Genomic DNA, 24,566 nt, shown 5'->3' on the forward strand with positions numbered 1-24,566 from the left:
TATAGCTGCAGACAGCCCCACACTCAGAAGGTCCCACACTTGGTTTAACGCTCTGCTGTTGCTGTCTTGAAGTTTGTGGCAATTTTTGAACAAGAAGCCCCACGTTTTCATTTTGCCCTAGGTCCACAAATTATGTAACTGGTCCTGCCCCAACTCTCTCCTTCCGACCTACCAGACATATCTGAAAAAAACAGTGCATCTGAAGTCCCACATCAGGATGGCTCCTGATGAAAAAGCCTCTCAGACCATTAAAATATGCCAGTAATAGATTATACTTAGAGTTTGAAAGCAGGCATGGTTTTTAAATAAATTCAGGGGGACGATTTTCACATTAATGCTTCATATGTGTGATAGGACTTTTTTGGAAGATCAGGTTTATTACACAAATTAAGGTATGTAAAATACATGAATACTTTCGAATATTCAATATATAGATATTAAAAATTAAAATAAAATATTAAAATAACAATTGTTTATTTCATTGTAAAAAATTGTTTTAAAGATTTATTTCTTGCCCTGTTAGTTACTTATTGAGATGTTACTGACATACAATAAACTGCACATATTTAAAGTGTACAGTGTAATAAGTTTCAACATATACCTACACACGTAAAACCATCGCAACCAATATTTGATCATGCCCATCACTCCAAAAGGTTACTTGTGCTACTTTGTAACTCTCCCTCCCACACCGGGCAAAACTCCATCCCCCAAACAACCATTGATCTGCTTTCTATATAGAGTTTCATATAAACGGAATCATACAGAATGTATGCTTTTGGGGACTTCCCTGGCCGTCCAGTGGTTAAGACTCAGCGCTTCCACTGCCGGGGGCACAGGTTCGATCCCTGGTCAGGGAACTAAGATCCTGCAAGTTGCGCCCTGCGGAGGAAAAAAAAATCTGGCTTCTTTCACTCAGCATAATTAGTTTGAGACATCCATATTGTTGTATGTATGAATAGTTATTCCTTTTTATTGCTGAGTAGCATTCCACTGTATACCATATTTTGTTTATTCATTCATCTATTGATGGACACTGGATTATTTCCTGTTTTGGGCTATAACAAATAAAGCTGCTATAGACATTTGTGTACAGTCTTTGCAGGTGGGTCTATGGTGGTGAAGCAGGTAGCTGCGCCCATTGGCCCCCTGGGGGCAACCATTATCAAGGATATTTCTGGCAATTCCCCAATCTTTTTCTGGCCCAGTTTTTGCTTGTAGGTAGGATAGGCGACTGATACCGACCTGCTCCCATCCTTTCTTCAGGGACTCCAGCTCTGGCGCTGCCACTTCTGCAGCAATACAACAGCCAGCGTCTCCTCTTAATCACCTGTTGTCGGTCATAAGAAAAATAGCAGCGCCCTGCAACCTGTTTTTATTAGCGTTAAGGTAGGGCATCCTGGGCGCCACCATTTTGGAGGAGGTGCCAGGCATCTTACATTCTGCTTCTGGGTAGGGAAACCAAAGAGGCCATGGCAAGGGGGTACCTTCCAATAAGTGCAAAAGGCACTTGGGCTCTGGCTTGATGGGGTTGGGAAAGAGGCCCTGGGTGGACAAAGATTTGGGAAAGGGCAGGGCAAGGGGAAAGAAGCCGCAGTAAGGGGGAGTGCAGCTCCAATGGCGCTTCCAACCTGACCCATAGTCACTATGTGAGACAGTGTTTATTGTTGGTTTAAGTCAGTAAATTTTTGGGGTAGTTTGTTTTTCGGCAATAGATAGTACACCTTCCTTGCTGGTCTCCAACATTCCAGGCACACTCCCTATTTTAGGGTCTTTGCATTTGCTGTTCCCTCTGCCTGGAATAATTTTTTTCTGGGGGGGACAGGTGCATTATTAGGTCCCTCATTTCTTTCAGGTCTTTATGCAGAGGTCACTTTGGAGGCCTTTCTTGGCTACTGTATCTAAAATTTCACTCCCCTCCTGTAATAGGGGAGGCGCAGGCACGACCTATAGCAGTCCCGCTCAGCCATTGGTCAGCACAACAGTGGGCCTCTCCCCTCCCCCTCCTCTGTATAAAAGGAGACCGAATTCGGACTGAGGGAGGATGGTTTTTTGAGACTCTAGTCTGCCATCTTCTTGGTCTGCTAGCTTTCCAATTAAAGTCGTTATTCCTTGCCAGAACAATTCGTCTCCCGATTTACTGGCCTGTCCTACAGTGAGCAGAGTGAGCTTGGGCTCTGTAACACTCCTACTAGTTAATTAATTTATTAGTTATTTAGTTTTTGGGTTTTCTGGCTGCGCCGCATGGCGTGTGGAATCTTAGTTCCCTGACCAGGGATCAAACCTGCGCCCCCTGCAGTGGAAGTGCGGAGTCTTAACCACTGGGCCACCAGGGAAGTCCCGATACTCCTACTATTTTATATACCCTTTCCCTATTTACTTTTTGCTCATTGACAATTATCAGTTTCCCTTTCTGTTTGCTGATGTATCCCCAATGCCAAGAACAGTGCCCGGTTCATGGTAAGCACTCAGAATGCACTTGTGGGTAAATGGATATATTACTTCTATTTAGAGTTCAAGAACTCCCAACAAGCACATCCAGAATCTGTGACTCACTCAGATCTCTGCTCCAGCACAATCGCCTTCCTGACTCCTTCCTACTTTTCAAATCTATTTCCCTGGTGAGGTGGGTAGGTTCTAAGATGGCCTGCAATGACTTCTACCTCCTGGAAGTCTGGAAAGAGAAATCCCCCTTGTGTACTTTCTCCCCCTTGAATGTGGCTGGGAACTGTGACTTGCATCTAACCAACAGAATACAGCAAACGTGACAGGATGTCACTTGCATGATAATATTACATAAGAGTGTAACTTCTGTATTGGTAGCAGACTCCTTATTTGAAGCAAGCTGCTGTGTTGTGAGCTGGACTTTGGAGATGCCCATGTGACAAGGTACTGAGGGTAGCCTCTGGCCCACAGCCAGAATGAAATGGAGGCCCTCAGTCCAACAATTCACAAGGAATTGAATTCTGCTAACAACCATGTGATCTTGGAAGCAGCTCCTTCTCTTGTTGAGGATCAGATGAAACCACTGTTCTTGACAACACCATGACTATAGCCTTGTGAGACTTGAACCAGAGGACCCAGCTAAGCTGTGTCTGGACTGACAGAAACTGTGAGATAACAAATGTGGGTTGGCTTAAGCTACTAAATTTGTGATAATTTGTTAGGTAGCACTAGGTAACTAACACACTTAGGTTACCAAAGCTAGAGACCAGTGTTAACAAATGTCATAATTTTTTCTCATTACTATCTGTTCTGTGAGGAGGATGCTTTGTTTCAGGGCTAATGATTAGGTGTGTGATCCATACCACAGCTCCACCCTTGTCTGACCATCAGAATTACTAAGGATGCTTGAACCCTCTGCCAGAACTAATCAAACAGAATCTCTGGGGCCAATATGTTTTTTTAAAAAAAATTCTCTGCAAAGTATCTTGCCCAAGATATTTATTAACTACAAAGGCAGAAATGGCAGATTTAGAGTGGGGAAATCTGACATTGAGCACCTTGACCAAATGATCAAGGTTGACATCACCAATAAGATTTATCACCATCATGTACCCTCTGATATGATGCACTGAAGATGCATCACTTTTGTAATATTAATGCATAACCCAGTTAATCAAACCCAAATTGAGAGATATTCTACAAAATAACTGGCCAGTATTGTTCAAAAGTGTCTAAGTCATGAAACACAAGAAAAGACTGGGGAACTATCATAGTCTGGAGGAGACTAAAGAGAAATAACAGGTAAATGCAATGTGGGATCTGGACTGGATCTTGGGCTAGACGAAGACATCAGTAGGAAGGGCTATAGTTTAATTACTAGTATTATATCAATGTTAATTTCCTGGTTTTGATAATTGTATTATGGTTATATTAGATGTTAACATTAGGGGAAGCTGTGTGAAGAATATTTGGGAACTGTTTTGCAACTTTTTTATAAGTCAAAAATTATTTCAAAATAAAATCAAAAAAATCTCTACTTGAGGGGTTCTCAAAGTATTGCCTTTTGCTCTTTATATCTACATATTTTCTTTTACTCTGGTGATATCTCAAGGACTGAGCTAGGGGAGAGGCAATAGACCAGGCCAGAGTGCCATCTTGTCAGAAAATAAAAACATTTGCAAGGCCTCATGTATTTCAAAACACTCTTCCCCCCTTTATTTTGTTTTTCAAATTACAAAAGTAACATATGTTTGTAACAAGTAAAACAATACAAAGATATATAAATTAAACAACTACTTACATTTCCATTCCCCACCAGGGTAACCAATGTTAATACCTTGTTTTATATCTATCCCTCCACACTTTTCTCTTTGTTCATATAAACACATACATGCATAAACACACATATACGTGTTTTAATTTAAAAAAATAGATTCATATACATTATTCTGAAATTTTCTCTTTTCACTTAACAATATACCACAAATATCTCCACAAATTAGTAGAGTTCTAGCTTCCCCCTCAAATTTCTTAATCACATATTTGACATATCATACTTGGTTCAGTTATTTACATAATTTTTCTTTGGGGCTTTCATTTTCCTTCTCTGACTACCCCATTATCCACCTGCATCACCCACCTTCCCCGAACCCAATGTATACTCTTCTATACTTTTCTCCATGCATATAAAATCTTACACAAACATATATGATACATGTTTATCACTCATAAGCACCTAGAAGCATTTTGTAACTGATTTACAAAAACAGAGTCATTTTACACACTTCTCCCTTGCTTTTTTCTCTCAAGAAAACATTGTGGAATTCCATTCAAGTCCACTAGCATAGCTTTAACTTGTCCACCTTAATCCTTAATGGCTATATAAACATCCTATGGAATGGATATACTATAGTTCCTTCCCTCTTCAAGTTTCCCTGCTGATGGGCATTTATTTTGATTCTAGTGTTTTTTGCCACTAGGAACAATTCACAATAAATGTACATGTCCCTTATGTATTGGGGTTTTACTTCTAAGAGAAGATTCCCCAAAGTGGCATAAGTATTTTAAGTTATAATAGATGTCAGATTGCTTTTCAAAAGAGCTGTAACAATTCATGTTTCTACCAGCAGTGTCTTAAGAACACCCTTTGTCCTGAGAGCAAAAAGCATTCCTGCTCTTTTTCGTCAGCTTGATTGCATACTGTCATTATAACTTAAATCTGCATTCTCCAACAACTACTGAGGCTAACCTTTTTTTTAAAAAAATAAATTTATTTATTTATTTATTTATTTTTGGCTGCGTTGGGTCTTCGTTTCTGTGCGAGGGCTTTCTCCAGTTGCGGCGAGCGGGGGCCACTCTTCATCGCGGTGCGCGGGCCTCTCACTGTCGCGGCCTCTCCTGTTGCGGAGCACAGGCTCCAGATGCGCAGGCTCAGTAGTTGTGGCTCACGGGCCTAGCCGCTCCGCAGCATGTGGGATCTTCCCGGACCGGGGCACGAACCCGTGTCCCCTGCATTGGCAGGCGGATTCCTAACCACTGCGCCACCAGGGAAGCCCTAACCATTTTTTTGATAAGCCCATCAGCCACTTGGATTTGCTCTTCTCTCAACTGTCCATTCTTTGCCATGTTTTGCTATTGGGTTATTTTCTTTCCTGTCAATACGAAGACCACTTTCTCTGATTGGCTCTGCAAATATTTTCCCCCAAATCATTGTTTATTGACTGTTGATGGCATCTTTTGCCGTGCAAAAGATTGCACTTTTTTAAAAAAATATATTTATTTATTTATTTATTGGCTGCATCAGATCTTCATTGCTGTGCGGGGGCTTTCTCTAGTTGCAGCGAGCGGTGGCTACTCTCTGTTGCGGTGCGTGGGCTTCTCATTGCGGTGCGTGGGCTTCTCATTGCGGTGGCTTCTCCTCGTTGTGGAGCACAAGCTCTAGGCACGTGGGCTCAATAGTTGCGGCTCGCGGGCTCTAGAGCGCAGGCTCAGCAGTCGTGGCACACGGGCCTAGCTGCTCTGCAGCATGTGGGATCTTCCCAGACCAGTGCTCGAACCCGTGTCCCCTGCACTGGCAGGCGGACTCCCAACCACTGCACCACCAGGGAAGTCTGATTGCACTTTTTATGTAGTCAAATATTTATTTTTTAACAGCTTTTGAGTGTCCTGGGTTGGTAAAGTTAATCTCCCCCAATTCCTAGATTGTACATGTAGTCTCCTTTCATTTTATTTCAAGAATTTTACTGTTATTTTAAAATTTTAAATCTTAAGTCTGCCTGCAGTTTTTTTTTTCGTATGGTTTGTGCTGTTGGTTCAACTTTACTTTCTTCCTGATTAAAAAGCCAGTTGTGCTAGAAAAGGTGGAGAAAATGTGCTGGTTTAATATGTTAAAACTTTTAAAAAAAATAGCTGGCCATATTATTATTATGATTGTTGTTGTTGTTTTTTGTATTGTTAGACACCAAAAGACAATGGTGATATTTAGAGTGAAAAAGTTTGGTGAATGGCATTCTACATATGTGCTTGACATTCATAATTTATTAAATTCACATTTATAATTCTAAAATATAAGTAGTGCTTATTATGTGGCTCACTGTGGGACATACCATAATATACCTCTAATTTTCTTCACATATATTTTGTATTCTGTTATCATTTAAACTTTCATAAGCCAGAATGAACAGGTTTATGTTTTATAAAATATTTTCTATAATCTTTAGTATAAAACTTTCTGTCACAATTGGAGCATGACTTGCCTTATGATAAAACACTTGGTCATTAGATCAATGAGATTTCTCCTAAGGATGAATTCCTCCACATATAATGAAACAGGATATCTTGTTCAAGGCTTTCCTACAATTTTTAGGTTTTCATTCCTGTAAGCATTCTTCCTAGCATGAACTTTCTGATGTCTGCTGAGGTTTGGCTTCTGGTAGAAAGCTTTGCCACATTCGTCGCATCCATAGGGTTTTTCTCCGGTATGAGTTCTCCAATGTTTATTGAGGCATGACTTTTGACTGAAGGATTTTCCACATTCTCTGCAACGATAGGGTCTTTCTCCTGTGTGTATTTTTCGATGTACATTGAGGTATGACTTCTCACCAAATGACTTCCCACATTCATTGCACACAAAGGGTCTCTCTCCTGTATGTGTCCTCTGATGTTCTCTGCGGTGTGACTTCTGGGTGAAAGCTTTCCCACAAAAGAAACACTCAAAGGGTCTTATCCCAGTGTGTATTCTCTGGTGTTTAATGAGGGTTGACTTATGTGAAAAGGCTTTTCCACAGTCAGTGCATCCATATGGCTTCTCCCCAGTGTGACTTCTTTGATGCCTAATGAATTCAGACTTGTAGCAGAAGGCTTTCCCACACTCAGTACAGACATGGGGTTTCTCTGTAGGTGGAACCCTCTTCCGTTTGTACACAAGAGAATTGGTTACTGCTGGTTTATACGTAAGTGCTGGGTTATGGCTGAAAGCTTTCTCACAGTGACTGCATTCCCAGAATTTTTCTCCATTAGGTCTTCTATCATGCTTTGTATGTTGTAATAATTTCCCACATCCATAGCACTCATCTTGCTTTTTTGAATAGTTTCTCTTAAAACCATTCAAGTCTAAATTATGGTTCACACTCTTTCCACAAGAGTCCCAGTTATTAGGGTTTTGAATTGAAGGAAAAAGATCAGTGCTCAGATGTGATATTTTCCCAAACTTATTACATTCATGGCTTCTTTCCTTGGGCAACGTTTTCTTGCTGATGAATGTACCTTGCCTCAAAAGCATGTCTTGCTGTCTCTTCTTCTGGACGTTACCTTGCCAAATGTTTTCTGGAGAAGGTACAGCAAATCTTTCCTTATGAATCTGTTATTATGACCTGGAATAAAACTATTTGAGAAATGCCCTAAAAATTTAAAGGGTGCACAGTATATGAATAGAGAGCATGAATCGTAACTAAAGGCACCAATACAGGGAAAAGTATTATACGAGTATAGAAGATTCAGAAACCGGCACAAATGTAATGGAACATGTCATAGATGATAGAGAGAAATAATTTTGAAGATGAGAAGATATTATATAGCAGTGGTTGGCAAACATGTTCTTAAAGGACCAGTGACTAGTTTAGGCTTTGTGGGCCATATGGTCTCGGTCACAATTACTTAACTCTCCCATTGTATGGTGAGAACACAGCCAGTATGTAAATGTAAGGAGGGTGCAGCTGTGTTCCAATAAAACTTTATGCACAAAATTAGGTGGCTGACCTACAGGCCAAAGTTTGCCGATCCCTGTTACAGAGGAAATGGGTTTAAATGTCATAAAGCACCTTGTTACCCAATGCATGGTTCTCAATGGTCAGCATCAGCCTCATCTGGGAACTGATATGTAGGCAGATATGCAGAATCTTGGGCCCCACCCCCAAACCTACAGAATCAGAATCTGTATTTTAACAAGTTGCCCAGATGCTTCGTTATCATATTAAGAGTTTGACAAGCACTGTTATAGCAGTCAGAGAGCTTATGTTGAGCTAGTTAGTAATAATATAAATGGCAAGGGCTCTAAGATGAACTAGATAAAAGAAGGAATCAACGAAGCTAACTAGAATTTAAAGCAGGAGCTCTTAACTTGGTATATAGAAATCTGTTCTAACTACAATTGAGCATTTCCTTTGATTATGGATGTGAACAACAAAACACAGTAGTATTAGCTCCTGTAACTGTCCTAGTTTGTGAATAAGGTATTTTCATGTCACACTATAGTTGTCACAGATTTCTCAAAATATGTTTACAATCATCTCTACTTTGAGATCATGACAATTCATTTGACCTGATGGGAGATCTCATAATTTAATGTATAAATAAGGAAGTATATCTACTACTATCACTAATATCATTAACATCATTAATATTTTGATACTGCATTTTCTAACTTTATTTCAGTAATTACTGTATTTTAGTAATTTGTTTCTCATGTAATCTTATGGGTTTTATTTTTTTTTAATATGTAAAAAAGGGGTCTATTAGCCTTCACCAGAATGGTTAAGAGTTCCATGGCACAAAAATGATTAAGAAACCCTAACTTAAAGACATTCAGGCATGAGGTAATTTGGGTCCAACTTTAGGAGATGTCAGTGGAAAATGAAAAGTAGACAGGAAGATTTAACGTCATTTCTCAAAGGAAAACCAACAAAACTAGCACATATGCATAGAACAATTAGGGTGACAGAGACAGAAGATTCAAAATGAGCTCATGGTAGCAAAACTCTGGAATGAGAAGTAAGGTGAGGTATATATATGCGTGCACTTGTGTGCGTGTTGGGTGGAGGGGAGGTAGCAAGTAGAAAAGAGGATGACTTCAGTTCTTGCTCGACAAAAAACAGGGATAAGTGGACATAACTGTGGAGATGATCCAGACTGGTAAAATGGGGGATAGGGGAGCCTAGGTGGTACAAGGCGGACAAAAGGTGGCAAAATGGCAAAGAGGACGGTTGTGAGCATCATATGGTCTCAGAACGGACGACTTCTTTAGGGAGTTACATCATTGAGAACAGAATCAAGTTTGGAAAACAGAAAATGCAGTAGTCCCTTGGAAGGAAAAGGCTGGGCTGCAGGCAGGGAAATAGAGGATACAGAGAACTTAGAAAGGAGGGCTGACTAGATACTTTTTTTTGGCAATTATTATATAAAATTCTTGAAAGAGGGAAAAGAAAAGCAGTTGATAGCCAGGTTACAATGGTTTCAGGAAGGTTGACGAGCAGTTTCATGAAGCAATATACACCTCAGAGGGCACCAGAGTGTGATGGTTAAGAATACTGGTTCTAGGGACTTCCCTGGCAGTCCAGTGGTTAAGACTCTGCACTTCCACTGCAGGGGGAGCGGGTTCGATCCCTGGTCAGGGAACTAAGATCCCACATACCGTGCGGCATGGCCAAAAAATTACAAAAAAAGAATGCTGGTTCTAGAGCCTGACCACCTGGGTTCAAATCCCCATTTGGTCCCTTACTTTGTTATATGTTCTTAGACAAGTTTCTTAACCTTTCTGTGATTGTTTGCTCATTTGTAAATGGGGGAATAAAGGCTGGTAATAAACACCTCACAGGTATTGTAAGGGTTGAATGAGTTGATATATGTAAAGGACTGAGAACAGACCTGGCACAAAGTGAGCACACACTGAGTGTTGGCCAGAAATGCTAATGTTATTGCTGCTACTACTACAACCAGTGAAAGCTGGATGGTTGTAATCTCAAAGACATTATTTTGGGGAGAAGCATGAAATGACTTGAATGTTTTTGGGGTTTATATAATATTTAATTCAATTATGGGATTATAACACCAAGTACAAATGGCATAAAGAGATCCAGAAACAGATGGCACTGACTCTTCTTGCTAAACTCATGACTCTATTGGAGAAGCAGAAGTCCAGAGGCATTCTAAAGAGTAGGTTACCAACACTCAGGATACCAGGGATTATTGTTGAGATATTTTATAGAGCTGATGGGAGAGGGGCAGTTATTCTGAAAATTAAATAGAAGTGGTTAAGACAGGCCAAACTCAGGCATCTCCTTCACTACCCAACTGTCCCTGTTCACTTCCTGGAATTCACTGCTTCCTCCTCTGTGACTTAGGAAATTAAGGGACTCAGGGATAACATAAGGGATTAAAGAAAGGATAGGAAGTGAGACTCTGAGTATGGCAGGCAGGTCTGGGGCATTTTACCCAAAAACTGTTAGAATAGAGAATAGGAAGGAATCAGCAAGAACAAGAGAATCACAGAAGCTTATTTGTAAGAATGCCTGAATGTGAAAGAGAAAGTGTACTGATAACCTCAAGAGAGAGACCAAGGATTCTGGAGAAAAGGAGATGGAGCAAGCACACAGGGAGGTGGGATGCATGGAGGCTGAAGGGTCACCAAGAAGGCTGAAGCTCTCAGAGAAATGTGTCCAGCGGCTTTCAAAGCTCTAAGGCTTTTAAAAGCTGGACACTGAACAAAATCCCAAAGGTGCCAGCCTCCCTTAGTACATCTTTTGCTGGATTTATCATACTTACCCCAACAGTGGCAGCCTGAGCATGACGCCTCACAAATCCATGGTGCTTCTTCCTGCTCCAGCCTGAGGATCACATATGGTTTGGTGCCTTCATAACCTGTTCCAGGGAAATGATCCAGGCCTTGGACTGAGCTCCTTGTTCTTCTCAGGCAGCATTAAAGGCTACACAACAGACACTGTACTTGGGAGGAGACTGTACACACACTTTGTCCAGAACTCAAAAGGAACTAGTAATCCAGGACCACTGAAACTCAAGCCAAGCTCACTGAAGCACACAGTATAAAGGTTAGGAATACATACTGTGCAGCCATACTGCTGGGGTTCAAATCCCGCTCTGGCTCTGCTATGTACTGCATGGGTGACACTGGGCAAGTTACTTCACCTTCTCTGCCTCAGTTCCCAAATGTGTAAAATAGTGGTACTAACAGTACCTACCTCATAAGGCTCTTATGAGGATTACATGAGTTAATATTTTAAAAGTGGCTAAAACAGTATCTGGCACATAGAAAGTATTTGGTACTTCAGAGGTTCTAGGTACTTCAGTTACTTTTAGCAACTGAAAAAGGAAAGGTGGTCATTCAAGCATAATCTAAATTGTGTGGCAGAGCTGTTCTTACCCACTGAGACGAGGTTGCTGTAGGTCTCCAGCATCACATCCCGGTATAGGGCCCTCTGAGCAGGATTCAGCCTGTGCCACTCCTCTTGAGTGAAGCCCACTACCACATCCTTGAATGACACAGGTCTCTGCTGAAGATGAAATGACATTGAGTCATGTGGGGAAAGTGTAGGCAGAGGTGGATGGTTCTGATTTTTTATAATGTTCATAGGTCAGAGCTTATTATGATCATTTATCTAGGATGCTTTTTATATTCCTGGCTTTGGACTATATATGATGGGATTGGAAGCCACTGTCATTTATATTTGGGTCAACACATATTGACTGAAGACTGTGTCTGACCCAGTCCTGGTTGCTGGGGACACAGTCATGGGTGGCACCTGACCTCAAGGAGCTCACAGCCTGGCAGGGAGAGCAATATGTAAGGCCCTCAGGGTGAAAGGGTAAGAGCTGTGATAGCAGGACATCTGGGCTATGGCATGCAGAGAAGTGAATGGTCCACTAAAATTATCAGGGTCTAGTTAGGCTTCAGAGCTAAGGGATATGTGCAGCTGAATCTTCTCTGCAGAGGTGGAAATACTGCCTTCCTTGCAGAGGGAGCAGCATGAACAAAGGCACGGGGGCCAAACAGTGATTTTAAGGATGGCAAGTCACTCAGTTACAGGAGAGAGTACAGAGGCCTGTGAGTGATGAAATGATGGACTTTAAGACAATGAGAAATCTATCAAGGGAGTGGGGTATGTAGAAAGCACATTCTAGAAGGTATGTGGTGAGTTTCTTGCATTCTGTGTCAAGCTGTACAATGGTAACTCTAAGCAGACTGTGAAAAGTTAAGGATGTACATTGTTTCCTAGAGTAATCACTAAACTCAGTGCAAAGAGGTGTATTGAAGTAAATAAAATTCTAAAAAATGTTCAGTTAATCCGCACAAAAACACACACACAAGAGAAAAGAAACAAAGCAAAAGCAGATGGGACAAATAGAAAACTAAATGCTAAAAAGATATAGATCCAATCCTACCAATAATTATATTAAACTATATTAAATTATAAGGTTATTTAATACATGATTAAACACTCCAAAAAGTCAGAGATTGTTAGACTGGAGAAAAAAGTAATACTGCCTACAAGAGATACAGAACTCACAGATAGTCTGAAAGTGAATGGATGGAAAGAGAAATGTGGTGGGTGACCTGGAGGGAGAAGAAAGGAAAGACTCTGTACTAACCTAGGTGGAAGATGATGCTCACAAGTAGGATGGAAACAGTGAGACAGAGAAGGACCAATGTAAAGAAGAGCAGAACCTGTACCTTAACTGGTCGTGGGGTGTGAAGAAGGTGTAAGGGTAACACCCTTACCTTTGTGGTATCTCAAATGCAGCTGGGTGACACTGGTCACCAATCTCAATTGCAGCTGAGAAAAACTGCAAAAGCAAAGAGGACGTGGTGTGTTGGGGGACACAAAGGGGGAGACACTCGGCAGGCAGCAGGATGGACATGAGTCATGTCAGGAGCAAGAACAGGAACGGAGCTAAAGCTGTGTGAACCATCAGCACAGAAGTGGTAGCTAAAGTTGTCACACAGTGTGGTCTCTCTCAGCAAGGAGACAGGATGAGCAGAGTACTCAGGCCAGAGGCCCAAGGGACACTAAAACACAAGAGGCCAATGGCAGAAGAGTCCAGCTGGAGACCCAGAGGAGGAAGTTTGGAAAGGAGGCTCCACAGCCTGGCAAGCCTCAGATTACACTGTCCGGGCAGTCAGTCCTCTGGTTTAGGGCACAGAGAACAAATTCTCCAAAGAGCCCAGTGCCCCGGAACCAGATACCTGCTGAAAGACCCACAGGTACTAACCTAAGAAGGCATCTGTGATATTGTGATATATTAAGAAATATAGGGCTTCCCTGATGACGCAGTAGTTAAGAATCTGCCTGCCAATGCAGGGGACACAGGTTTGAGCCCTGGTCCGGGAAGATTCCACATGCCGCGGAGCAACTAAGCCCGTGTGCCACAACTACTGCACCTATGCTCTAGAGCCCATGAGCCACAACTACTGAGCCTACGTGCCGCATCTACTGAAGCCCCCGCACTCTAGAGCCCGTGCTCCACAAGAGAAGCCACCGCAATGAGAAGTCCGCGCACCGCAACGAAGAGTAGTCCGCGCACTGCAACGAAGAGTAGCCCTCGCTTGCCGCAACTAGAGAAAGGCCCGTGCGCAGCAACGAAGACCCAACTCAGCCAAAAATAATAAATAAATTAAAAAAAAAAGAAATATATATATATTTGATCTTCTTGCCTGATTCCTGGCACAGAGCTTCTTAAACCTTTGTAACTTCCAGAGCGACAGAAGTAATAATAGGAGTGTCTTTTATTAGTAGTAACAAGCCCGTGTCAATCATCTCAGAGTTTATATTAATGATGTAACTCTTTGAGGATGGGGGCTGGTTGCCAGAGGAACCAACCAGGTATTAGATGGTTGGAACCTATAGCCATACACCCCCCAATCTCTGGGGAGGGGAGAGGGATTTGAGATTGAGCTAATCACCAAAGGCCAATAATTTAATCAATTATGCCTAAATAATGGAATCTCCATAAAAACCCGGGAGAGCTTCCAGGTTCGTGAACTCAGCCAGGGGGTGTGCACCCCAAACTCCATGGGGACAGAAGCTCCTGTGTTCCGGACCCCTCTGTACCTTGCCCTACATACCTCTTTATCTGGTTGTTCATTTGTATCCTCTATAATATCCTTTATAATAAACCTGTAATAGTAAGTAAAGTGTTTCCCTGAGTTCTGTGAGTTATAGCAAATTATCAAAACTGAGGAGGGGGGTCATGGGAACCCCCAACTTATAGCTGGCTACTCAGAAGTTCAGGTAACCACCTGGGATATCCAATAGGCATCTGAAGTGGGGGGCAGTCTTGTAAGACTGACCCCCTAACTTGTAGGGTCTGCATAGAATTGGAGAATTGTTTTGTGTGGGGAAAAAACTTCTTCTACTCCTGTGAGTAGAGGAAACAGTTTTTTCTTTAGTACCTAAGATATTATCTTCAAGTGACTGTATAGTAGAGAATTTAACCTTGCCCAAGGAGAGGTCTGACCTTTGCCCTCAGTTCCTAGAAGTTAATCGCTAAACCCCTGTAACATCCTCCTAGGTAAGAGTGTCTCTGTTTACCTGGGGGCCTTGGGCCACACCAGATAGTCTAACAACATGATTTCTGGGGGAAGCTTTGGCTCACAGACATCAATCAGCTCAACCTCCAGAGGGGCTGGAAACTGAAGTCAGCAGTCAGTCATGTCTACTTGACCAACCCCCAAAGAAAACTCTGGGCACCAAGGCTTAGGTGAGCTTCCCTGGTTGGTAATACTCTGTAGTGTCACACATGGTAGCTGAGAGAATTTCGCACTGTCCACACTCACTGGGAGAGGACACATGGAAGTCCTGTGTGTGGAACTCTCCTGGACTCTGCCCCAAGTGTCTCTTTTCTCGGCTGATTTGAATCTGTATACGTCTGCTGTAATGAACCCTAACTGAATATAACATTCTGTGAGTCTTCCTAGCGAATTATCAAACCCGAGGGTGGTCTTGGGAACCTCCAAACTTACAGTTGCTGTCAGAAGTGAGGGTGGTTTTGTGGACTGCTGTCCACTGCTCTACAGTCACTGACAGATGTGAGAGGCAATGGAGCAGATCAGTTAAAAGCATGAACTTTGGGGCAGGACTGCTCGAGTTCAAATACAGGCTCAGCCACTAAATAAGCGACCCTGGGAAAGCTCTTTAACCTCTCTGTGCCTCAGTTTTCTCATCTGTTAAATGGATATAATAATAGTGTGTGTCTCTTAGTTATTATATTATGAGGTTTAAATGAGTTAACATGTGTAAAGCCTTTATAAACTGTGCCTGGCATATGACAGCACAATATAAAAGTACCTATTTTAAGTAGAAAAAGATTGTAAATCAATATTTAAAAATCTGTTAAGAAAGGGAAAACAATTCTAAAGGACAGAAAAAAAGGTGGGGGGATGCACCCAGGACCTGTGCCTCGGTGTCAGTGGGGTGGAGAGCCCTAGTGCACCACACAGTGCCAGTGGCACTGGCCCACTACCTCTGGGAGGGGCCAGAGGGAAGAAGCATTGATAGGGCCCCACAGAGGTGAAAGGGCTGAGAGCAGCCACTCTCCACTCTCAGGAGGCTGTAGGTCTCCTTGAAGAATGCTGGGTCCTATGGTGGTGAGACAGGAAGGGGGCAGGGCACAACCTTTAAAAGAATGACAGCCATTGAGGACACGACATAAACTGGTTAGAACCAACTAGGTCCAAGATGGTGGACGACTGACTTCCACTAGACCTTGAGCCTCAGTATACCTCAGTATACGCTTATTGTAATACATCAGCAAGCTAAATGACACACCCATAGGTGCCATAACAGTTCCAAGGTGGACCATACAAGGCCAAAAAGTGGGTGGTGGCCCAATTCCTGGTAATCTCTGCCCCTTCCCTAAAATAGTTGGAATAATCCTCCCACTTACTAGCCTATGAGATTACCCACCCCTGTAAAAACTGACAACCCCCGTACATACCCTGGCCCTTCTCGCCTTCTGAGATGGCCCGCACTCTGTCTGTGGAGTGTGTATCTCCCTGAATAAACCTTCTTTCACTTTACTGTGGCTTGCTCTTGAATTCTTTCCTGCACGAAGCCAAGAACCCACACTTGGCGGCCGTCCCAGGGACTCACCTGAGACCTGGGATGTGACCACCCTCTCGCACCCCACTCTTTTTCCTGCAACAGTAGCACTTGAGTAGTGGCCCAGGCAGATGCATCTGAAGGCAGGACCAAAACCAGGGTGGAGGCCATGGAAGCTGGCATGTGAGACCCTAAGACCCACACAAAGGAGGTACCAACTAGACTCCCTCTCTGATGCCAGAACAACATACTGTGGTAGTGGGTGAGCAGCAGTCAGGCTTCATCACAGAGCACAGGACCTGGCTCAGTGACAGGTTCTGGGCAGTATTTCCCAAAAAGAGCTAACTGGAATGGGATGGGGTGGAGTGGGACAGGACAGGATGAAACAGAATAGGAGGGAATAGAACAGAGCAAAGCAGAAAAGACGTAATCCTGCACCTAAAAGGCCATGTCATTTCCACCGAACACAGGGATGAAGAAGAGAGAGATGGAAGAAACACTGAGGCTGTAAAATCAGCAATACTTGGTGACTGAGTGTGAGAGGTGGAAGGCGGGGAGAAGTCAAGGGTAAATCTCAGGGTCTTGGCTTGCCTCGTGGGATGGTACCATCTCCTGAGATGAGAAACAGGGAAGAGGAGACAGAAATCAAGAGTTCAACTTTGTACACATTAAATCTGAAGTGCTCTGGGGCAGCCAGGTGCAGATGTTGGGCAAAGGGGTCTGAAGCTCTCAGAGGAGGCCTCAACTTAGGTATGGATGTGGGAGTCACTTGCAGACGCACCAGCATCAACCTAAGAGTGGATGAAACCACCCCCAGAGGCCCCAGAGAAGGTTCAAACCCACAGGAACATCAATGTCTAAGACACTTCTTAAAAAAGTGCCCTGAAAAGCTAGTTTTCTCTTGGAAATAACAATATGCTTCTCCCTTATGGCCAATGCAAGTCATGGGCTGTGTTTGCCTTTTTGCTGGGCTACCAGGAAGTCCACAGTTGACTCTCACTGGACTCTCTCCTTGTACATCTGTATTCCAACAAAGAATGTTCCTTGCATCATTGCTTAAAATATCAAATTTGGAAATTACCGAAATGTCCATAATATGGGGGATGGGTTAAGTATTCCATGCATATGATTGAGCATTATGTATGTTATTAAAAAAAAAAAAAAAAAGCATGGTTCTTAGTACTAATATGGTACAATCTCTAGGATATTTTAATTGGGAAAAAAGGGTAGAGTAGTATGTATAATAAGTATCTGGCCATTGTGTCTATGTGTATAGAGAGGCTGTGGTATTCCACCCAAATCTCCCTGCAGTACCAAGGTACTTCTCCCAGCTGCTAGGAGATGGCTGGCTGTTGCCGGCCTGAAACCTTTAGAGAATTTCCCTTGGCCGAAGGGAGCGACCCCACCCAAGGTTATGTCCCCTCCCTGGGGCAGCCTACAACCAATGACTGGTTGATTTCAGAATACAAAGGCCTCCTTGCCTCCATTCAGGACAACATTGAGGACCATCCCAGCTCCAGAGCATCTTATAAGATCAGCTGATGCCTCTGTTCAACAACTCCCTCTGCCCACCTTGCTTCCTTCACTGATTTACAGGTGTTCCAAGAGCCTCCCTAGTAAACCTTCTGTGTGCAAATTTCCACCCCCAAGTTTGTTTTCCTGAGAACCCAGCCTATGACAAAGCATATGTGGTTGAAATGCATATATTTTTTTCTAGAACAGTTTCCCCAAGAAGGGAAAGTAGGCTCATTTTGTTTGTTTTTTGGCCACGCCGTGCGGCATGTGGGATCTTAGTTCCCCAACCAGGGATCGAACCCGCACCCCCTGCATTGGAAGCACAGAGTCTTAACCACTGGGCCGCCAAGGAAGTCCCAAAAGTAGGCGCGTTAATGTCACACTTACCTGGTACTCGATCATTTTCTGTTTTCTTGGAAAAAGATCTGCGGCCTGTGAAGATAGAGATGGGGGGAGGGGTGGGGAGGAGGATGGGGAAAGAGAACAGAGCTGTGAGGGACCGGGCTTGTTTTAGAACTTGCAAATTCCCTGTAAATCTTGGACAAAAACCCATGCTTTAGATCACTGGGGTAGAAGAAAAAAGTGTTGCCATTCAATTCAGAATGTGGATGCACAGAAGAGACTTATCAGGAAACAAAAGTTGCTACCAAGTAAGAACTGAAAGTTATTAAAAAACAAAATCCTTAAAACTTAAATAACTGTCCCCAAGTATATTCTGGAAAAGGGGCTTCTATATCTGTAATAAAAATATTATCAAAAAAACTCAAAGCAAAGTAAAATAGCTGTGTAACATTAATACAACTAATGGTTACTTAAAGTATGGTACAAATAATTACTGAAAGGCTAAACCTTGTTATTCACCCAGCAGTTTATTAAGTATTGTCATTAAAAAATAATTTTTTTTCGGCCACATTGCACAGCTTGCCGGACCTTAGTTCTCTGACCAGGGATTGAACCTGGGCCACTGCCGTGAAAGCGCTGAGTCCTAACCACTGGACCCCAGGGAATTCCCTAAAAAATAATTTTTAACAGATGAGAGCAAACATCTACCATATTACGAAATATGGAACTAAATTTGTACCAAACATTGATTAAGAATGTTTTAAGTTTTTCACTTACAATAGTGAGAAACCTTACAAATAGGTCTGACTATACTTTGCCAATAATTTACAGCCTGGGATTGAAAATCCACATCCAGAAGCAACAAGAGCTCTCACACATGACTGAGGGGACTGTAATTTGGTTCAACCATTTTGGAAAACCATTTGGCCATATCTACTAAAGCTGAACGTAGTTCCATTCCTGGATATATACTAGAGAAATACATGCATATTGTTCAACTAAGACTTGTATTAATGTAAGAATGTTCATAGCAGCTTTGATCATAGTGAGTCAAAACTAGAAACTGCCCAGGAGAACTAGATAAATTGTGATGCATCCATACAATGAAATACTATTCAATAATAAAAAAGAATGAACTGCTGACATCCATGCAACAACATGGATAAATCTCACAGACATTATGCCAAATGAAAGAAGTCAAACTTAGGAGAGAATATACTGTATAATTCAATTTCTAGAAAGTTCCAGAATGGGTAAAAGGAATAATATGGAGACAGAGTCAGAATGGGGGAAGGGAATGAATCACTGAGATGGGGCAGAAAGGAGCCTTCTAAGGTAGGTCAGCAAACTTTTCATTTAAAGGACCAGACAGTAAATATTTTAGGCTTTGGGGGTCATATGGAGTTTTCCACAACTACTCAATTCTGCTGTTGTAGCACGAAAGCAGCTGTAGACAATAATATGTAAACGAATGAGTGTGGCTGTATTCCAATAAAACTAATTACAAACGCAGTTGGCAGGCCATATTTGGCTAGTGGGCTAGAGTTTGCCAACCCCAGCTCTAAGGTGATGGAAGTGTTGATCTAAGTGGTGGTTACATGAGTGTGTATATGTATTTTAAAAATTCATCAAGTTGTATATTTATGATTTGTACATTTTGCTCTATGTATTTTATACCTCAGTAAAAGAGAAAAGGAAAAGAAAGGCAAAAAGCAAAAGGCAAGGCTCAGACAAAATAAGTCTTAACATCCACCAGAACTGATTCACGCCTTTGAGGGCAGGAAAACCATCCCACCACTGTGGGGCTACAAGAGTTTGTCTCCTGATTGGCATTCTTGAGTTGTGGCCCTGATGGCTGACAACTCCAACTTTGTCAACCCCACAGCTGACTCCCCCCAGATCCAGGCTTTGCCCACTGAGAAACAGTCTAGGAGGACAACCTTTAAAACAGAGCAACTAATATCTCTCCTTTGCAAAAAGAAGAGACTATAATTCTCCTACAAGACAGAGAAGAGCTTTTCCTGAGTATAGTGACATTCACATCATTTGACTATCCTGATTTCTCTCCTGTAAAAACAGGTCTAGCAAATTACTGTCCTGAGGTTTCTTTACATAATCATGAATAATCCCTCCAACACTAATCAGTGACTGCCCTTTTCTTACAGTTGGTCAATTCTGAGATCAAAGAAAATTAACCAGAGGAGACTGAGAAGAAATGGCCACGGCTGGAAGAACAGACTTTATTTAATTTTATACTTTTATGTGTCAAGTAAGCCTGAGAATTTAAAAATGACTTATTCCAAATGTCACATAAGTATAACAGGACTTCAGTGTCCCTAAATATTAAGCTTGCCCACATGGTGAGCTTAGCACTGAAGGTGAAATCCCTATAATATTATCATCCTCGAACTGAGATAATACTTGTCCTAATTGGACAAGTGGAGGTAAACTTTCTTGGTAAAATAGCCTAGGCATGCCAAATGTTAACAATACAGAGGGTTCATTGGGTCAGACTACCTCAGGATGAAGACTGAGGCCTCAAGGTCACCCAAGGTCCAGACCTACTAAATTATTCAAAAGCTAGGAAGAATTTTATACAACATCTTAATAATGGTGGTAAAAATTGTTGTTTGCTTTACTTATATATTCCAATAGTGTAGATGAAGAACTGTTCAAGTTGTTACTAAGAAAAAATAAAGATTCTCTGAGAGGAGGAAATTCTAGAAGCCCTTCTGAACCTCTGAAAGAATGTGAATAAAATTATGAGTTTCTCCTTTTAAGGAAAGTGAACAGCTTCCAATTAGTTTAGTGATTGGCAGAAGACACTAGTTTTAAGGGAAAAAATTGTTTCCAAATGAATACATTTTCCTTGCTTTGTTTTACAGAAGTTCTTTCTCATGAACCTACTGACATATCATCTTTTGAAAAAGAGAATAATTCTGAAGTGCAGGAAATATTCTCTATCATGATCTGGGTGGTGGGTACGTGAGGGTACATATATGGAAAAATTCCTAACACTACAGTGCTAAGTGAGTTAATGTTTTACTTTTCTCTTAGTAGACAATAAATATCCATTAAATGCACTGAAATACTGTACAGGTCATAAAGCATAAGTCATAAAGCATGGTTAGTGTGAAAGTGGCATTTAACTATCGAATCAGCAGCGGAAGAGACTGAGCAATGAGCTTACTGTGTCTTAAAAAAATGTTTTTTCTTTACTGAGGTATAATTTACACATAATAAATGAACCCATTCTAACTGTACAGTTCGATAAGTTTTGACAAATTATTCACCCATGTAATCACCACACAATCAGGATATGGAACATTTCCATCACCCAGAAAGCTCCCTTATGTCTTTTGTTAAGGAACATCCTGTTCACAAGATATAACAAATTTGCCTCAATGGTATTAAGATGAACTACTTAGATTCCTGTCTCTTCTACAGAAGAAATAAAAAGTGATTTTCTTGAATGTTAAATACAGATACTTCTTTGCTTAAATAATATATTAATCAAGTTATACCTGTAAGTCAAAAAAGCAGTTAAAAAACAAGGTATGATCTACTTGTTTCAATTTCATTTATATGAAGTTCAGAAACAGGCAGCCCTGACCTAAGTGATGGCTTTGGGCAGGCACTGCTTGGGAGAAGTGGGGAAGCCTTTGAGGAGCTGGAAATATTCTCTATCATGATCTGGGCTGTGGGTACATGAGGGTGCATATATGGAAAATTTCATAAAGCTACATGCTATTTTCTATGTAAGTTACATCTCAAGTTTTAAAAAACAAAAAAACCCACAATCCCATTATTTAAGAAATATATATGTAGAAAAACTTTTGTTATGAAATACAATAAAATATTATTAGTGGCTCGATTTGGGTGGCAGATGTTTCTTACTCTAATCTGTAACTGTAACACATATGCATTTCATTGTTTACATATTTCATTCATTTTCCCACTGCCTTTTTTCATTATGAGGGAAGTCACATGAGGGTTCGAAAAGGGGACGGGGTTCTCTGAGAGAACTGAACTGTCCATTAGGAATTGAGCTGGCAGGAAAGGCCTGGGGCAGTTAATCCAGCTTTGGGCCACTACACTCCCTCCCTCACCTTCCTGGACTCTAAGAGAGTACACTCCCTCCCTCACCTTCCTGGACTTGGCTACTCAGCCTCAGCCTGGTCTCCGTGGCTATGCAGCTAAGAGTCCAGACAGGGCCAGAAAAAATAAGGGAGTGGGTTGGCCACATGCCACACTACAAGATGGCAGAATGCACTGGGTTGGACCAATGTCACCTTCCCCTGAGAGAACATGCCTATCACATGAGAGAACATGGCCTTCCCTGCCTCCCTCTTCACTTCTGTCTGTCTCTCTGAATCTTAGGGCCAACCCTTCTCCCACCATGTAGCCATGGAGGGTCCCTGGAAGGAGAGACAACAGTTTGAGTCTTGCTAAACTTCTGGCTCAGGGATGATGCTATTTCCTGTTATGTAGGAATCTTTGCTCTGGCAAGAGGTCTGGACCCTAGGTGACTCCTTCAGAAGGGGATTTTTGTCCCAAATTCCCCTCTCCTGGACCAGAGGGTCTTTTACCTGGTCTCCTAGGCTCTCACAGCTCTATTTCTCAACTCATCCTCTGGGACTTCCCTGGGGTTCCAGTGGTTAAGACTCCACACTTCCAATGCAAGGGGCAAGGGTTCGATCCCTGGTCGGGGAACTAAGTTCCTGCATGTCTTGTGGCGTGGCAAATAATAAATAAATAAATAAATAAATATTAAAAAAAAAACAGTAACTCACCCTCAGCTGCAGTTGCTGACAGGGCCTTCTGTAGACGTGTCCAAGGTCCTGTGGGCCCCAAGGAGAGCCCTGCTGTCCAGCGAGGTGGTGGGACCCAAAGGTGTACAGGGCACTCAGGAAACCTGAAGATAAGCAGACCCCATGGTGAGAGTCATCAAATGGTCCCTCCCCAAATACTCTCTGAGGCCTAAGAGGAAGAAGCCTGCAGAAGACTGGGCAGTAGACATATCTGAATGATGGCTGTGCTCCGGGTTTGGGGCAGGGGGAACTTCTGGAAAGACTTTGAGCCTGAGAGTTACTCAGACAGAAGTCTGAAGCCAGTGATTCCTTTAACTGACTGAAGCGATTTAGTCCAGACAATTCACTTCACTGGGCCTCATTTTCCTCATCTGTGAAAACAGGAATGATAAATGATAATTTAAAAAAGCCCATCCTTAGGGGCTTTCCAAAAGTTACCTCCTTTAACAAAACCCATGGGAGTTCCCTGGTGGCCTAGTGGTTAGGATTCCGGGCTTTCACAGCTGAGGGCCCGGATTCAATCCCTGGTCAGGGAACTGAGGAAAAAAAACAAAACAAAACCCAGAAGTGATTGAAAGGGGCTGAGTTCCAAATAACAAAAGACACCTTTATCCCTCTTATCACTTAGGAAATCCCAAGGGTTTTAGGAGTTCTGTACCAGAAATGACACTGAAGAGACCAAATACATATTTCTTATTATAAATCACAATGTCACACAGACTAAAATAAAAAGGATAGGAAACAGTAATTGGGTGCATATGGTGAAACTATGGAGATTTTCTTTTTCAATTTCCTTCAGCAACAAGGTAAATTTTTCTGTTTTCATTAAAAAGCAGATTATTTGGGGGTGGGTGGGTGGGGAGAAAATCTGGATAATTCCACCAGATAGTGTGGTGGAAGATGAAGCCAATCATTATATTTCTTGGTAAAGAGCCAATCTTGGTAAGTGGTACCACCATGCAGTCAGTCCCCAACAGCAGCATGGCAGTCACCTGAAGGGATGCCATCTCCTCCTTCCCTACACGACTGTGACTTGCACATCCTTATCACCAGACCCTAACATTTGAACTCAAAAGCCATATGTTACTATATAGATACCAACACCTGGATGCTCTCAGGCACAAATTTAAAACCAGATAGATCATGGATCTCTCCTCGCCACTCACAAAAGTGAACTCAGTATCTCTTCCCTCAACTTACTCTTCCTCTTGGGTCACAGTCTTTATCTCCCAAAGCTGTATAACATGTTTGAAAACTTTGCCTGGCAGGGTGCCTCTCATTACTTATTTTTCAGAAATATCCCGGCTATTCTCGAATGTTTCATTTTTGGTACGAAATGTAGAATTATTCTGTAATAGTTAAAAAAAACACAACCAACATTTCTTAGAGTTTGCTTGACACTACATTGAATTTGTCCATATAAGAAAATGATGACAATTTTGAAAAATGAGCCTTCCAATCCAAGATCAAGACTTCTCCATTTATTCAAAACTTCCCTTACATCTCAAAACAGTTTTATACTTTGCAGCATAAAGGTACTCTAACTCTCTTTATATTTATCACTAGGTAGTTAATTGTGTTTTTGGTTGCTATTCTAAATGGCATATTTTCACCCACTGAATTA

At 41.9% G+C, this 24,566-nt stretch overlaps 1 protein-coding gene across 5 annotated transcripts in view; it reads right to left on the bottom strand.

The window, feature by feature from the left end:
• Nucleotides 1–4,136: 4,136 nt before the first annotated feature.
• Nucleotides 4,137–24,566, bottom strand: part of ZNF793 (zinc finger protein 793) — a 35,804-nt gene continuing 15,374 nt past the window's right edge. For 2 of the 5 annotated variants that reach the window (XM_082367410.1, XM_082367411.1), the window contains 5 exons: nucleotides 22,925–23,046; nucleotides 18,177–18,221; nucleotides 11,600–11,729; nucleotides 10,984–11,079; nucleotides 4,137–7,770 (listed from right to left, as the gene is read on the bottom strand). In XM_082367410.1, coding sequence (XP_082223536.1) covers nucleotides 6,788–7,770; nucleotides 10,984–11,079; nucleotides 11,600–11,729; nucleotides 18,177–18,191 — 1,224 coding nt within the window. In that variant the 5' untranslated portion in view covers nucleotides 18,192–18,221; nucleotides 22,925–23,046 and the 3' untranslated portion in view covers nucleotides 4,137–6,787. The remainder of the gene's footprint in view (nucleotides 7,771–10,983; nucleotides 11,080–11,599; nucleotides 11,730–18,176; nucleotides 18,222–22,924; nucleotides 23,047–24,566) is intronic. The other 3 variants (XM_082367412.1, XM_082367414.1, XM_082367413.1) reach the window with 3 other exon arrangements.

This window comes from Balaenoptera borealis (genome assembly GCF_965194805.1).
Source record: "Balaenoptera borealis genome assembly, chromosome: 19".
Taxonomy (NCBI): domain Eukaryota; kingdom Metazoa; phylum Chordata; class Mammalia; order Artiodactyla; family Balaenopteridae; genus Balaenoptera; species Balaenoptera borealis.